Genomic DNA, 15,624 nt, shown 5'->3' on the forward strand with positions numbered 1-15,624 from the left:
TATCAAATGGTATAACCCCACCCCTTGTATTCAATTAATTCAAAACCAGAATTGAATTACCTGAACACTTGAAATATCTTCTATGAACCTTTGGCTGGATGTTTATAATTACTTCATTTTTTTTTTACAAGTTGGTATTTGTGACTGTTGTACCTTATTTGGTTTCTACGTAGCTGCACTCCTGCCTACATAATAAGTAGGCTATATTGAATTGAAGGGTTTTCTTGAGATTTTACTCAGAAAGAGCTTTCTTTTTGGAGTTTTTTTTAAAGCTGCATATTAACATTGTGACTAAAGATGTGCCGCCTTTCACTTTCAGGGTGCAGTCCAAAGTCCCAGGACTGAAGCGTGTGAAGGCAGAGTAAAGAAAAGAGAATGAGCCAGTCCCTGAGACTCCCTATGCGAGGGTGGAGGGCACTCGGCTGCGGGGGGGGGTGCACCCCTGCATAACTGCTATTTTCAATCTCTTTTCAGTTCATAATTCCTTGTTCCCTGAAACACCCTGGGTTATGTTTTTAAAAATATATTATTCACCAGCTCAAAAGTGTTCAACTTTTGATCAACTAAATTGAACATGCTGATCTATCTGGCTTAAAATGCTAGTTTGTGTGAAATATGAAGAAAGAAAATAAGGCTTATTATTTTAATCTTGCACTTGGACCTGACCAGTGATGCGTTTTGAAATAAAATTGTGTTCCATGAGCTGGTTCATTTGTTCTCTCCCTTGATGCAGTGTTCAGAAAATTGGAATTGCATTGTCTTTTTTGTAATGAGGGAGGGTTAATTGGTACCTTTGTGGAAACCTGAATACCTGTCGTTATTTGGTATGATTAAGTTAGTGGTGTTTGTGATTTTACTGTTTTATTGATAGACTGTAGTTTCAAAGCTTCTAGCTCTCTTCAGTGGCTATTGAGTGTACTTGACACAAGGTGTTGACGTGTCATTGTGCTTGACGATGGTCTTTAATGCCAGCAGGGCGATAATCCATAGCACTTCATGCTTCTGAGTATTTCTAGCTAGAAACATTTAGAACGTTAATGATCATTTCACCTCATGCAGCTGCCTATTTAAACTCTGGAAGAACACGTTTACAAACAACTTAAGACAAAAAAAAATGGACATACTCTCTGTGGACCCAATATCTAAAGCTGCAAAATTATGTAACATGGAAACTTCAAGCATTGTTTATGCAAGTAATTGTGAATGATACTTCATACAATTGTAATGAACTCTTATGAGAACTGTTTGTGGAATGCATTGTGAAATAGAAACAATTACAATAAAGCTTATAGATGAATTACTGTGGATGTTTTTTCACTCAGGCAAGATGGAGGATTTAGAAAAGTAGCCACGGGTATAGTTACAGAAACTACCTAAAACAACCCCATGGTCCTATAGGAAAGGATGTCGCTGACATTTTCCATCCCATAAGAATGGACTGTATGCTGAGCTGTTCTAAATAGCATGTAGGAATGTAAATACTCCAGTACATGATGTAGTACACATTTGGCACGTAATGTCTGTCAATTTCGTAACTGCATTTAATTATTTGATTGCCAGTGAAATTACGTTTAGCAGACGCTCTAATCCAGTGAATACACAAAGTGTAAGGAATGTTGGGAGACTGAAAAAAGCTCAATGCCTTGAGTCATACCCACGTGTTTGCGGACAAATGACAAATTCGGTATTCTCATTTAATCTTTCCATACACTTAATACTTGCACATGTACACTCACAATAAATTGGTATAAAACATTGTCATTCATACGATAAAATCACCACAGATGTTTGATTAAAAAATAAATTCATGCATTTGAGCATTTTTTTTTTTAAATTTACAATATGATACAAATACTTTTACGATATCTAGACAATCTGTCTTGTACAAAAATTAAATTAATAAAAATATGTAAACAGGAATCCATACTGCTTAAAGAATGCACATATAGTAACATTGCTGCCACACTGCTAGCTAAACATTAGTGAGACTGACAGGCTAAAGACAGCAAGGCTAAGAGCGCTATTCATTCTGTAAAGCTAAAGTGTTACACATTCCGCAATAGAAATGTAAAGGTCATTTCTGAGCCGACGTGCAGCGTTTACCGTGAATGCGGTCTCCGCTAAAGCGGGGACATTGTCTTTAAATTTCGATCACGCTGTAAAACTGAATTTCCGTGATGCGGATTAACGAGACGACTAAGAGTTCAACAGTAGACCAAGGCCTTGGTTTCCCAAAAGCATTTTGGCCTTAAAATGCTTTTGGGAAACCAGGTTCAGGGCTTGAGTAAGACTGTATAGTCTGCTTTTTTGTGACAGGTCACCGTCTCCTGGACTGTCTATTTCACTTTGATAAATAATTTGAGGAGAAATGTACTCTATACGATTGTGACGTCTCACCTAACTATTTTAAGATGAATGTAAATCTCCCTGGATAAGAGCATCTGCTAAATGACAAATCTAAATGTAAACCAGCCAGTTGATATCCCTTACTGGAAGTGAATGTTGAAATATACGGTAACGCTTCAGTACTAGTTCTATGAACATTATTTTTGTTGAATCTTTTCACAATGGTTATATGGAAGCATGTTTCACCAAGATATTTCACAAAATTTAAGTAACATTTTGACAATAGTTAAAAGCATTTTAAGAATGCTTCCTAATCTTGTTTGTAACAACCATAAGCTGAAAATTGATCGTCCGATCACAGTAACATTTAAATATTTTCTATAGAGCTATTATAACTTACTATGTCACATGTTACATCATCTCATCATACTTTGGATGTTGTATGCATAAACGGCAGCAAACCAATGCCCCTTTCTGCATATTGAATGAGAAACTTTACAATCGAATAGCACCAGAGGTGTACAAAATAATTTCAAACGTGAAACTGCAAAAAAATATAACAAGTAGAAATATTCATAAAGGCACTTAAGGATATTAATACTTTCAAATGAATTATGGGCGGGGGGGGACTTGTATCCTCTACACTGGCCAGGATTTAGGGCTATTTTCAATCTATTGCTGTAGCGATACAGATTGCGCAATAGAAATTAAGGTAATTTCAGATTGAGCCGACATAGGCAGCATTTACTGGCCTTTCAAATCTGCATTGTCAACCATGTGCGATTTGATTGAATCCCAGACATTATCAATGGTTTCATTATAAATCAATAGCTGGCATGGCAACCTGCTTTCATGTGTCCTTCATTGAAAGCAGATGTGAATGTAAACACTGCTATTTCTTGTTAGGCCAGAAAGTCAAACATTTTCTAGTGGCAAAGAAATCTACTTCAAAGTGGTTTCCTGTTAGAAAAGGAGCTACCTGCTCTGCCTAATGCTTAGACTTGAATTAATAGTACAGTGATTAGCGTATTGCCCATCCCCAGGTGTTGTTCTAAGGATGGGGAGACCGTTGCAGGCAAAAAGGTAGACCGCAGCCAGACACTTGAGGCGTTGGGAGCCTGGCTGTATTCCTGTCGGAATCCAAGACTTACTGCGGTGGGCTAAGGAGTCTGGGTGCATGTTAGTGGATGGTTGTGGAGAAAAGGCTCCGGTTTACAGGCATTTCCACACAAAGACACTAAAAAAGAGGAAGACAATACAGCAGTCAGTAAAAAATCAGACCTGCTTGGAGTACAAGATGAGCTGTGAAAAATTCTAATGCAAATCACTTGTGAATGTGCCTATTTATTGTAAAGTAGCTTTAACGTAATTAATCTGACGTGGTTAAACCCGGTAACAAGCTCTGCATACCTGCAGTCGTCTCCTCCAGTGCTGATCACATATTTATCATCATAGGAGAAGCGAATGTTGGTCACGTGTGCCGAGTGCCCAAAGTAACGCTTGTGTTTGGCCTGTAGAGGATCAAAATAAGTATTAATTAAACACTTGTTTTGCCAATGCTCTCATCCAGAGCACTTACAGGAGCAATTAGGGTTAAGTACTTTGCTCAAGGGCAAATAGTTTTTCATCCAGTCGGCTGGGGATTCAAACCAGCGACCTTTCGGATACTGGCCCACCTCCCCACTTGGGGCAGCCCCAGCCAGCAGTCTGTGTTCTATGGCTTCAGTAACTACATATCTTTAAAAGCTATCCCAGTGATGTTGAGAGGAAGTGAAGCACTCACAAACTTCTCAGTGCAGGGAAAGTCGAAGAGCTTGACCAGTCCAAAGTCGTCCCCGGTGACCACGTTGAGGCCAGCGTGGGAGACACAGGCACAGTTGACGTCAGCCTTATCAGCATTCCGTGGCCAGATCCCCAGCACCTCATCTCCCAGGATACTGAGAAGGAATGAGAGAGAGGAGCCATGCTCAGACTGCAGAATATGCTGAACAAAACCACAAGCCTGCCAGTACTAAGGACATTAGTCCACCAAAGAATAACCTTTTTAAATGTTCCCTCCAAGTCAACTGAATTACTATATCGTACTCTTCTCAGTAGTAAAACATTTAAAAAGATTCCTGCATACTGTAAAAGATCTCAACCAGACATTTGTTTTTCTGTTCATGTTTCGAAATAAGTATGCTACGGTCTATATGCAGAATGTATTTAAACCCATTAACCTCGGGGAGAGTGAATTTAGAGGAAGTTTGGGGTCTATTCGTGAGAAGTGAACAGTGACTGCTGTGCTGCAGACAGTATTGATTGACCTCCATTATTCCATTGATCAATAACAGACACCCAAACACAACTACAAAACATGTCTAGGTGTGCCCACTAAACTTCCATACACAAACGTGCCCAGATGGCTTCAACGAGCCTAAAGCTCAAAAATAAGTTGAACCAGCAATGTTTTTGTACCGCTTCACCTTGCATTCCCATATTACGAGTGAGACATTATGTTTAGCTCCCGTTGTTGACGCCATATCGCAATAGTGTTACCATGCAATATTTGTATTCTTTACTGAATATTGATCTCAGTTTGATTTTGGAGAGTATGTGAGTTTGATTAAATTCCAGTGACTACAATGAATCATTCTACCTGGTCCAGGTGGCCCAGGTGATCCTCTCAATCACAGTCTGTTCTGTTACCATTTTCCCAGAAGGCATCTCATGCACCTGGCGCTTATAGTTTCCTGTGGACACCTGTCGACACACAGCCAGTGACACGTCAGAATACACACTCATGCATATGCACACAACCAGAGGTCAGAATATTGTAACTGTCTGAAATACATCAGTCATCTAGTGTACTGTGCCTTCAGAAAGTATTCACACCCCTCGACTTATTCCACAGTTTGTTGTTACAGCCGGAATTCAAAATGGATGAAATGCATTTTTCCCCTCACCCATCAACACACAATACCCCATAATGACATAGTGAAAACATGCTTTTAGAAATGTTTGAAAATGAAATGTAATTTACATACAGTATTTATTCACAGCCCTGAATCAATCAATACATGTTAGAGTCACCTTTGGCAACAAATACAGCTGTGAGTCATTCTGGGTTGTACAATATTGTACAATATTGTCCACATTCTTTAAAAAAATGTATTCAAGCTCTGTCAAGTTGGTTGTTGTTGATCATTGCAAGAGAGACATTTTCAAGTCTTGTCATAGATTGTCAAGACGATTTAAGTCAAAACTGTAACTATGCCACTCAGGAACATTCAATTTTGTCTTGGTAAGTAGCTCCAGTGTATATTTGGTCTTGTGTTTTAGGTTATTGTCCTGCTGAAAGGTGAATGTGTCTCCCAGTGTCTGTAGACTGAACCAAGTTCTTTTCAAGGATTTTTCCTATGCTTAGCTCTATTCCGTTTCTTTTTATCCTAAAAAACATATCACTTTGTATTCAAGACATAAAGTGAATTTTCTTTGCCACATTTTTGGCAGTTTTACTTTAGTCCCTAATTGCAAACAGGATGCATGTTTTGGGATATTTATTCCGTACAGGCTTCCTTCTTTTCACTCTGTCATTTAGTTTAGTATTGTGGAGTAACTAGAATGTTGTTGATCCGTCCTTAGTTTTCTATCACAGCCATTAATCTAACTCTTTTAAAGTCACCATTGGCCTCATGGTGAAATCCGAGTGGTTTACGTCCTCTCCGAGAACTGAGTTTGGAAGGACGCCTGTGTCTATAACTTAAAATTACAGGAGGACCATGGCAAACTATACTTGTCCCTCCCCTTCAAGGCACAGTCACATGTACTTGTAATTGTACGCTGAGGACAGGTTAAATTTAGAAGGCCAAGTCACCATCGTACTCTTTCTCTGGTCTTCATGTGGCAGTCATAGCGACACTCCGTAAAAGGGCTAAAACTTTCCATAACAGCAAAGAATGGGTCTGAGTCTATAAGAATACCTCAAATACCTCAGATAGGGCTCCTTTTTTAGCTGAAGCCTGTCGGGTTACTCTGGGGCGGCTCCACGCTACTGTTAACTAGAAGGGGACTTGGCTATAAACGATTATGACCTGCCTGCCATATATGTGTGAGTCTAAATATAGGTGTTTTCCACTCTCAGCATGCTTTGGAATGGATATACGAGTATCCATCATGGTGAGAACACACTGTGCAACATGATCAAATGGTCAAGATGGCTGTATTAAAAAGACAACACTGACACGGTTGCCATGATGGTAAAAAAAAGAGGCTTTTAGACTATTCAAACATAATGACCTTGACAGCAAAATAAAATGGACCTCATTCCACTATCTATTTTGTGTGCGGTTTAGAAAATCCAGTATGTATGTCAGCCTATCAAAACCTCCATGGCTTGTAACAACAACAAAAAGACTTAGTCTGTTTTTAAAACCCCTCCAGCCGTATTCTACTTCCCGTTCAGTGTGGCATACCTCGATGAATCTGCTGTCTGCAGAGAAGTCCATCTGGATAACGAAGCTGGAGATGTCCTTACAGTAGCCCACGCGGTTGAGTGTGGGGCCCAATGTAAGGTCATACAGGTCAACCGTACTCTCCACTGAGCCCACTGCCAGGAGGTGTTTGTCTGGACTGAACCTGAGAGGGTCACAGAATAGACATACTGTATATATGACATTGAACCACACAAACATTCTCATAATTAAAATGTAATTGACTGGCCTTTAACTGACCCAATGCCATTTAAAATTAGTTAACCCTTTTGGTTAAATCAGTCTCCACAGTTTGAAAAAATAAATTGTTTAATTTTGGTTAGTTGTTTTCTTGGTTCGAACCACAGGTTAAATTGGGAATTCAGATTTTAGGGAGCCATATTTTGGGATTAGGGTTGAGCCACGGTTGAACATAAGGCTATGGTTAGAGTAATGCAAAATTTGGGTTAGGTTTGTGGTTGAGGATAGGGTTAAGATGGAACAGGGATTTGGACATGAAACAGGCTAGTTTTGAGGCTAGAGTTAGGATTGAACCAGGATGTGGACATGAAGCACTGTTAGGTTTGTGGTTGAGGCCAGGGTTGTTGGTTAGGGTTAGGGTTGTGGGTTATGGTTAGGGTTGTTTCCAGGGTTGTGGTTGAGGCTAGGGTTGTGGTTGAGGCCAGCGTTGTTGGTTAGAGTTAGGGTTGTGGGTTATGGTTAGGGTTAGTGTTGTTTCCAGGGTTGTGCTTGAGGCTAGGGTTGTTGGTTAGGGTTAGGGATGTGGCCAGGGTTGTGGTTGAGGCTAGGGTTGGGTTGAGGTTAGAGTTATGGTTGTGGCTAGGGTTGAGGTTAGGGTTGCGGTTGAGGTTAGGTTTGAACCTAGGTTGAAGATGTCAAAGGTTGCCTCCCGGGTGGCACTGCTGTACTGCAGCGCCAGCTGTGCCACCAGAGACTCTGGGTTCGCACCCAGGCTCTGTCGCAACCGGCCGCGACCGGGAGGTCCGTGGGGCAACGCACAATTTGCCTAGCGTCGCCCGGGTTAGGGAGGGTTTGGCCGGTAGGGAAATCCTTGTCTCATCGCGCACCAGCGACTCCTGTGGCGGGCTGGGCGCAGTGTGCGCTAACCAAGGTTGCCAGGTGCACGGTGTTTCCTCCGACACATTGGTGCGGCTAGCTTCCGGGTTGGATGGCGCTGTGTTAAGAAGCAGTGCGGCAAGGTTGGGTTGTGTATCGGAGGACGCATGACTTTCAACCTTCGTCTCTCCCGAGCCAGTAAGGGAGTTGTAGCGATGAGAAAAGATAGTAGCTACTACAAACAATTGGATACCACAAAATTGGGGAGAAAAAGGGGTAAAAAAAATAATAATAAATAAATGTCAAAGGTTAAGACAACAGGGATTTAATATACCATAACTCTTTGAGAAAATGGGGCCAGCGTTGCTAGTTAGCAATGGTGCAAGTCATTATCAATGGCACTGGTACAATAAATTAGATTATTTTCGAATGCTCACTGATGTAATAATTACGTTGGGTTAACCTGTATATTCTCGACCTAGGGTTTAACTGGGATGAGGACATGATGCTAGGGCAAGATTTTCTGCCAGGATGTAGACATGAAGCTAGGGTTAGGGCTGATGCTAGGGTTAGTTATTGCCAGGATATGGACATGAAGCTAGGGTTAGGGCTGATGCTAGGGTTAGTTATTGCCAGGACGTGGACATGAAGCTAGGGTTAGTGCTGATGCTAGGGTTACTGCCAGGATGTGGACACGAAGCTAGTGTTAGGGCTGATGCTAGGGTTACTGCCAGGATGTGGACACGAAGCTAGGGTTAGGGCTGATGCTAGGGTTACTGCCAGGATGTGGACACGAAGCTAGGGTTAGGGCTGATGCTAGGGTTACTGCCAGGATGTGGACACGAAGCTAGGGTTAGGGCTGATGCTAGGGTTACTGCCAGGATGTGGACATGAAGCTAGGGTTAGGGCTGATGCAAGAGTTATTGCCAGGATGTGGACATGAAGCTAGGGTTAGGGCTGATTCTAGGGTTAGTTACTGCCAGGATGTGGACATGGAACTAGGGTTACTGCCAGGATGTGGACATGAAGCTAGGGTTTGGGCTGATGCTAGGGTTAGTTACTGCCAGGATGAGGACATGAAGCTCGGGTTAGGGCTGATGCTTATGTTACTGCCAGGATGTGGACACAAAACTAGGGTTAGGGCTGATGCTTGTATTACTGCCAGGATGTGGACATGAAGCTAGGGTTTGGGCTGATGCTAGGGTTAGTTACTGCCAGGATGAGGACATGAAGTAAGGGTTATGGCTGATGCTTGTGTTACTGCCAGGATGTGGACATGAAGCTAGGGTTAGGGCTGATGCTGTGTTACTGCCAGGATGTGGACACAAAACTAGGGTTATGGCTGATGCTTGTGTTGCTGCCAGGATGTGGACATGAAGCAGGGTTAGGGCTGATGCTAGGGTTACTGCCAGGATATGGACACAAAGCTAGGGTTAGGGCTGATGCTAGGGTTACTGCCAGGATGTGGACATGAAGTTAGGGTTAGGGCTGATGCTTGTGTTACTGCCAGGATGTGGACATGAAGCTAGGGTTAGGGCTGATGCTAGGGTTAGTTACTGCTAGAATGTGGACATGAAGCAAGGGTTAGGGCTGATGCTAGGGTTACTGCCAGGATATGGACATGAAGATAGGGTTAGGGCTGATGCTAGGGTTAGTTACTGCCAGGATGTGGACATGAAGCTAGGGTTAGTGCTGATGCTAGGGTTAGTTACTGCCAGGATGTGGACATGAAGCTAGGGTTAGGGCTGATGCTTGTGTTACTGCCAAGATATGGACACGAAGTTAGGGTTAGGGCTGATGCTAGGGTTACTGCCAGGATATGGACATGAAGATAGGGTTAGGGCTGATGCTAGGGTTAGTTAGTGCCAGGATGTGGACATGAAGCTAGGGTTAGTGCTGATGCTAGGGTTAGTTACTGCCAGGATGTGGACATGAAGCTAGGGTTAGGGCTGATGCTCGTGTTACTGCCAGGATGTGGACATGAAGCTAGGGTTAGGGCTGATGCTAGGGTTACTGCCAGGATATGGACACAAAGCTAGGGTTAGGGCTGATGCTAGGGTTACTGCCAGGATATGGACACAAAGCTAGGGTTAGGGCTGATGCTAGGGTTAGTTACTGCCAGGATGTGGACATGAAGCTAGGGTTAGGGCTGATGCTAGGGTTCCTGACAGGATGTGGACATGAAGCTAGGGTTAGGGTTGATGCTAGGGTTACTGCCAGAATGTGGAAATGAAGCTAGGGTTAGGGCTGATGCTAGGGTTAGTTACTGCCAGTATATGGACATGAAGCTAGGGTTCGGCTGATTCTAGGGTTTGTTACTGCCAGGATGTGGACACGAAGCTAGGGTTAGGGCTGATGCTAGGGTTACTGCCAGGATGTGGACATGAAGCTCGGGTTAGGGCTGATGCTTATGTTACTGCCAGGATGTGGACACAAAACTAAGGTTAGGGCTGATGCTTGTATTACTGCCAGGATGTGGACATGAAGCTAGGGTTTGGGCTGATGCTAGGGTTAGTTACTGCCAGGATGAGGACATGAAGTAAGGGTTATGGCTGATGCTTGTGTTACTGCCAGGATGTGGACATGAAGCTAGGGTTAGGGCTGATGCTGTGTTACTGCCAGGATGTGGACACAAAACTAGGGTTATGGATGATGCTTGTGTTGCTGCCAGGATGTGGACATGAAGCAGGGTTAGGGCTGATGCTAGGGTTACTGCCAGGATATGGACACAAAGCTAGGGTTAGGGCTGATGCTAGGGTTACTGCCAGGATGTGGACATGAAGTTAGGGTTAGGGCTGATGCTTGTGTTACTGCCAGGATGTGGACATGAAGCTAGGGTTAGGGCTGATGCTAGGGTTAGTTACTGCTAGAATGTGGACATGAAGCAAGGGTTAGGGCTGATGCTAGGGTTACTGCCAGGATATGGACATGAAGATAGGGTTAGGGCTGATGCTAGGGTTAGTTACTGCCAGGATGTGGACATGAAGCTAGGGTTAGTGCTGATGCTAGGGTTAGTTACTGCCAGGATGTGGACATGAAGCTAGGGTTAGGGCTGATGCTTGTGTTACTGCCAAGATGTGGACATGAAGTTAGGGTTAGGGCTGATGCTAGGGTTACTGCCAGGATATGGACATGAAGATAGGGATAGGGCTGATGCTAGGGTTAGTTAGTGCCAGGATGTGGACATGAAGCTAGGGTTAGTGCTGATGCTAGGGTTAGTTACTGCCAGGATGTGGACATGAAGCTAGGGTTAGGGCTGATGCTCGTGTTACTGCCAGGATGTGGACATGAAGCTAGGGTTAGGGCTGATGCTAGGGTTACTGCCAGGATATGGACACAAAGCTAGGGTTAGGGCTGATGCTAGGGTTACTGCCAGGATATGGACACAAAGCTAGGGTTAGGGCTGATGCTAGGGTTAGTTACTGCCAGGATGTGGACATGAAGCTAGGGTTAGGGCTGATGCTAGGGTTCCTGACAGGATGTGGACATGAAGCTAGGGTTAGGGTTGATGCTAGGGTTACTGCCAGAATGTGGAAATGAAGCTAGGGTTAGGGCTGATGCTAGGGTTAGTTACTGCCAGTATATGGACATGAAGCTAGGGTTCCGGCTGATTCTAGGGTTTGTTACTGCCAGGATGTGGACACGAAGTTAGGGTTAGGGCTGATAATAGGGTTACTGCCAGGATGTGGACATGAAGCTAGGGTTAGGGCTGATGCTCGTGATACTGCCAGGATGTGGACATGAAGCTAGGGTTAGGGCTGATGCTAGGGTTACTGCCAGGATATGGACAAAAAGCTAGGGTTAGGGCTGATGCTAGGGTAAGTTACTGCCAGGATATGGACATGAAACTAGGGTTCGGGCTGATTCTAGGGTTTGTTACTGCCAGGATGTGGACATGAAGCTAGGGTTAGGGATGATGCTCGGGTTAGTTACTGCCAGGATGTGGACATGAAGCTAGGGTTAGGGCTGATGCTAGAGTTATTGCCAGGATGTGGACATGACAATAAGGTTAGGGCTGATGCTAGGGTTACTGCCAGAATGTGGACAAGCTAGGGTTAGGACATGTGGACATGAAGCTAGGGTTAGGGCTGATGCTAGAGTTATTGCCAGGATGTGGACATGAAGCTTGGGTTAGGGCTGATGCTAGGGTTACTGCCAGGATGTGGACATGGAGCTAGGGTTAGGGATGATGCTCGGGTTAGTTACTGCCAGGATGTGGACATGGAGCTAGGGTTAGGGCTGATGCTAGAGTTATTGCCAGGATGTGGACATGAAGCTCGGGTTAGGGCTGATGCTAGAGTTATTGCCAGGATGTGGACACGAAGATAGGGTTAGGGCTTATGCTAGGGTTACTGCCAGGATGTGGACACAAAGCTAAGGTTAGGGCTGATGTTAGGGTTACTGCCAGAATGTGGACATGAAGCTAGGGTTAGGGCTGATGCTAGGGTTACTGCCAGGATGTGGACACAAAGCTAAGGTTAGGGCTGATGTTTACTGCCAGAATGTGGACAAGGTGTGGACATGAAGCTAGGGTTAGGGCTGATGCTAGATTATTGTGTGGACATGAAGCTAGGGTTAGGGCTGATGCTAGGGTTACTGTGTGGACACGAAGCTAGGGTTAGGGCTGATGCTAGGACTGCCAGAATGTGGACAAGCTAGGGTTAGGACATGTGGACATGAAGTTAGGGCTGATGCTGTGGACATGAAGTTACTGCCAGGATGTGGACATGAAGCTAGGGTTAGGGCTGATGCTAGGGTTATTGAGGATGCATGAAGCAAGGGTTAGGGATGATGCTGGGTTAGTTACTGCCAGGATGTGGACATGAAGCTAGGGTTAGGGCTGATGCTAGAGTTATTGCCAGGATGTGGACATGAAGGGTTAGGGCTGATGCTAGGGTTACTGACACGGATAGGGTTAGGGCTGATGCTAGGGTTACTGCTGTGGACACAAAGCTAAGGTTAGGGCTGATGCTAGGGTTACTGCCAGAATGTGGAAATGAAGCTAGGGTTAGGGCTGATGCTAGGGTTACTGCCAGAATGTGGAAATGAAGCTAGGGTTAGGGCTGATGCTAGGGTTAGTTACTGCCAGGATATGGACATGAAGCTAGGGTTCGGGCTGATTCTAGGGTTTGTTACTGCCAGGATGTGGACATGAAGCTAGGGTTAGGGCTGATGCTAGGGTTACTGCCAGGATGTGGACACGAAGCTAGGGTTAGGGCTGATGCTAGGGTTACTGCCAGGATATGGACACGAAGCTAAGGTTAGGGCTGATGCTAGGGTTACTGCCAGGATGTGGACACAAAGCTAAGGTTAGGGCTGATGCTAGGGTTACTGCCAGGATATGGACACGAAGCTAGGGTTAGGGCTGATGCTAGGGTTACTGCCAGAATGTGGACATGAAGCTAGGGTTAGGGATGTTAGGGCTGGATGTGGACATAGGGGTTAGGGCTGTTAGTTACTGCCAGGATGTGGACATGAAGCTAGGGTTAGGGCTGATGCTAGGGTTTGTTACTGCCAGGATGTGGACATGAAGCTAGGGTTAGGGCTGATGCTAGGGTTTGTTACTGCCAGGATGTGGACATGAAGCTAAGGGTTAGGGCTGATGCTAGGGTTACTGCCAGGATGTGGACATGAAGCTAGGGTTAGGGCTGATGCTAGGGTTACTGCCAGGATGTGGACACGAAGCTAGTGTTAGGGCTGATGCTAGGGTTACTGCCAGGATATGGACATGAAGCTAGGGTTAGGGCTGATGCTAGGGTTAGTTATTGCCAGGATGTGGACATGAAGCTAGGTTAGGGCTGATGCTAGGGTTACTGCCAGGATGTGGACATGAAGCTAGGGTTAAGCTAGGGTTAGGATGTGGACATGAAGTTAGGGTTAGGGCTGATGCTAGGGTTACTGCCAGGATATGGACATGAAGCTAGGGTTAGGGCTGATGCTAGGGTTAGTTACTGCCAGGATGTGGACATGAAGCTAGGGTTAGGGCTGATGCTAGGGTTAGTTACTGCCAGGATGTGGACATGAAGCTAGGGTTAGGGCTGATGCTAGGGTTACTGCCAGGATGTGGACATGAAGCTAGGGTTACATGCTAAAGGATGTGGACACGAAGCTAGTGTTAGGGCTGATGCTAGGGTTAGTTGCCAAGATATGGACATGAAGCTAGGGTTAGGGCTGATGCTAGGGTTAGTTATTGCCAGGATGTGGACATGAAGCTAGGGTTAGGGCTGATGCTAGGGTTACTGCCAGGATGTGGACATGAAGCTAGGGTTAGGGCTGATGCGAGGGTTACTGCCATGATGTGGACATGAAGCTAGGGTTAGGGCTGATGCTAAAGAGTTATTGCCATGATGTGGACATGAAGCTATGGTTAGGGCTGATGCTAGGGTTACTGCCAGGATGTGGACATGAAGCTATGGTTAGGGCTGATGCTAGGATTACTGCCAGGATGTGGACATGAAGCTAGGGTTAGGGCTGATGCTAGGGTTACTGCCAGGATGTGGACATGAAGCTAGGGTTAGGGCTGATGGGTTAGGATGGGGACATGAAGCTAGGGTTAGGGCTGATGCTAGGGTTACTGCCAGGATGGGGACATGAAGCTTGGGTTAGGGCTGATGCTAGGGTTAGTTACTGCCAGGATGTGGACATGAAGCTAGGGTTAGGGCTGATGCTAGGGTTAGTTACTGCCAGGATGTGGACATGAAGCTAGGGTTAGGGCTGATGCTAGAGTTATTGCCAGGATGTGGACATGAAGCTCGGGTGAGGGCTGATTCTAGGGTTAGTTACTGCCAGGATGTGGACATGAAGCTAGGGTTAGGGCTGATGCTAGAGTTAGGGCTGATGCTAGGGGGCTGATGCTAGGGTTACTGCCAGGATGTGGACACAAAGCTAAGGTTAGGGCTGATGTTAGGGTTACTGCCAGAATGTGGACATGAAGCTAGGTTAGGGCTGATGCTAGGGTTAGTGCCAGAATGTGGAAATGAAGCTAGGGTTAGGGCTGATGCTAGGGTTACTGCCAGATGTGGACATGAAGCTAGGGTTAGGGCTGATGCTAGGGTTACTGCCAGGATGTGGACATGAAGCTAGGGTTAGGGCTGATGCTAGGGTTACTGACAGGATGTGGACACGAAGCTAGGGTTAGGGCTGATGCTAGGGTTACTGCCAGAATGTGGACAAGCTAGGGTTAGGACATGTGGACATGAAGCTAGGGTTAGGGCTGATGCTAGAGTTATTGACAGGATGTGGACACGAAGCTAAGGTTAGGGCTGATGCTAGGGTTACAGCCAGGATGTGGACACAAAGCTAAGGTTAGGGCTGATGCTAGGGTTACTGCCAGGATATGGACACGAAGCTAAGGTTAGGGCTGACGCTAGGGTTTGTTACTGCCAGGATGTGGACATGAAGCTAGGGTTAGGGCTGATGCTAGGGGTACTGCCAGGATGTGGACATGAAGCTAGGGTTAGGGCTGATGCTAGGGATACTGCCAGGATGTGGACACAAAGCTAGGGTTAGGGCTGATGCTAGGGTTACTGCCAGGATGTGGACATGAAGCTAGGGTTAGGGCTGATGCTAGGGTTACTGCCAGGATGTGGACATGAAGCTAGGGTTAGGGCTGATGCTAGGGTTAGTGCCAGAATGTTGAAGATAGGGTTAGGGCTGATGCTAGGGTTAGTTACTGCCAGGATGTGGACATGAAGCTAGGGTTCGGGCTGATTCTAGGGTTTGTTACTGCCAGGATGTGGACATGAAGCTA

At 45.2% G+C, this 15,624-nt stretch overlaps 2 protein-coding genes across 8 annotated transcripts in view; one reads left to right on the top strand and one right to left on the bottom strand.

Moving 5' to 3' along the window:
* Positions 1 to 702, top strand: part of LOC135511122 (reticulon-4-like) — a 30,450-nt gene extending 29,748 nt beyond the window's left edge. For all 7 annotated transcript variants that reach the window (XM_064932676.1, XM_064932677.1, XM_064932678.1 and 4 more), the window contains one exon: positions 320 to 702. In XM_064932676.1, the coding sequence (XP_064788748.1) occupies positions 320 to 365 (46 nt within the window). In that variant the 3' untranslated portion in view covers positions 366 to 702. The remainder of the gene's footprint in view (positions 1 to 319) is intronic.
* Positions 703 to 776: 74 nt separating this feature from the next.
* LOC135511121 (echinoderm microtubule-associated protein-like 6) overlaps positions 777 to 15,624 on the bottom strand; it is a 128,638-nt gene continuing 113,790 nt past the window's right edge. Inside the window, exons 38-42 of the mRNA XM_064932675.1 lie at positions 6,801 to 6,963; positions 4,985 to 5,088; positions 4,130 to 4,283; positions 3,757 to 3,857; positions 777 to 3,583 (exon numbers count right to left, since the gene is read on the bottom strand). Of these exons, the coding sequence (XP_064788747.1) occupies positions 3,559 to 3,583; positions 3,757 to 3,857; positions 4,130 to 4,283; positions 4,985 to 5,088; positions 6,801 to 6,963 (547 nt within the window). The 3' untranslated portion in view covers positions 777 to 3,558. The remainder of the gene's footprint in view (positions 3,584 to 3,756; positions 3,858 to 4,129; positions 4,284 to 4,984; positions 5,089 to 6,800; positions 6,964 to 15,624) is intronic.

The sequence above is a fragment of the Oncorhynchus masou genome, chromosome 23, assembly GCF_036934945.1.
Source record: "Oncorhynchus masou masou isolate Uvic2021 chromosome 23, UVic_Omas_1.1, whole genome shotgun sequence".
Lineage (NCBI taxonomy): Eukaryota > Metazoa > Chordata > Actinopteri > Salmoniformes > Salmonidae > Oncorhynchus > Oncorhynchus masou.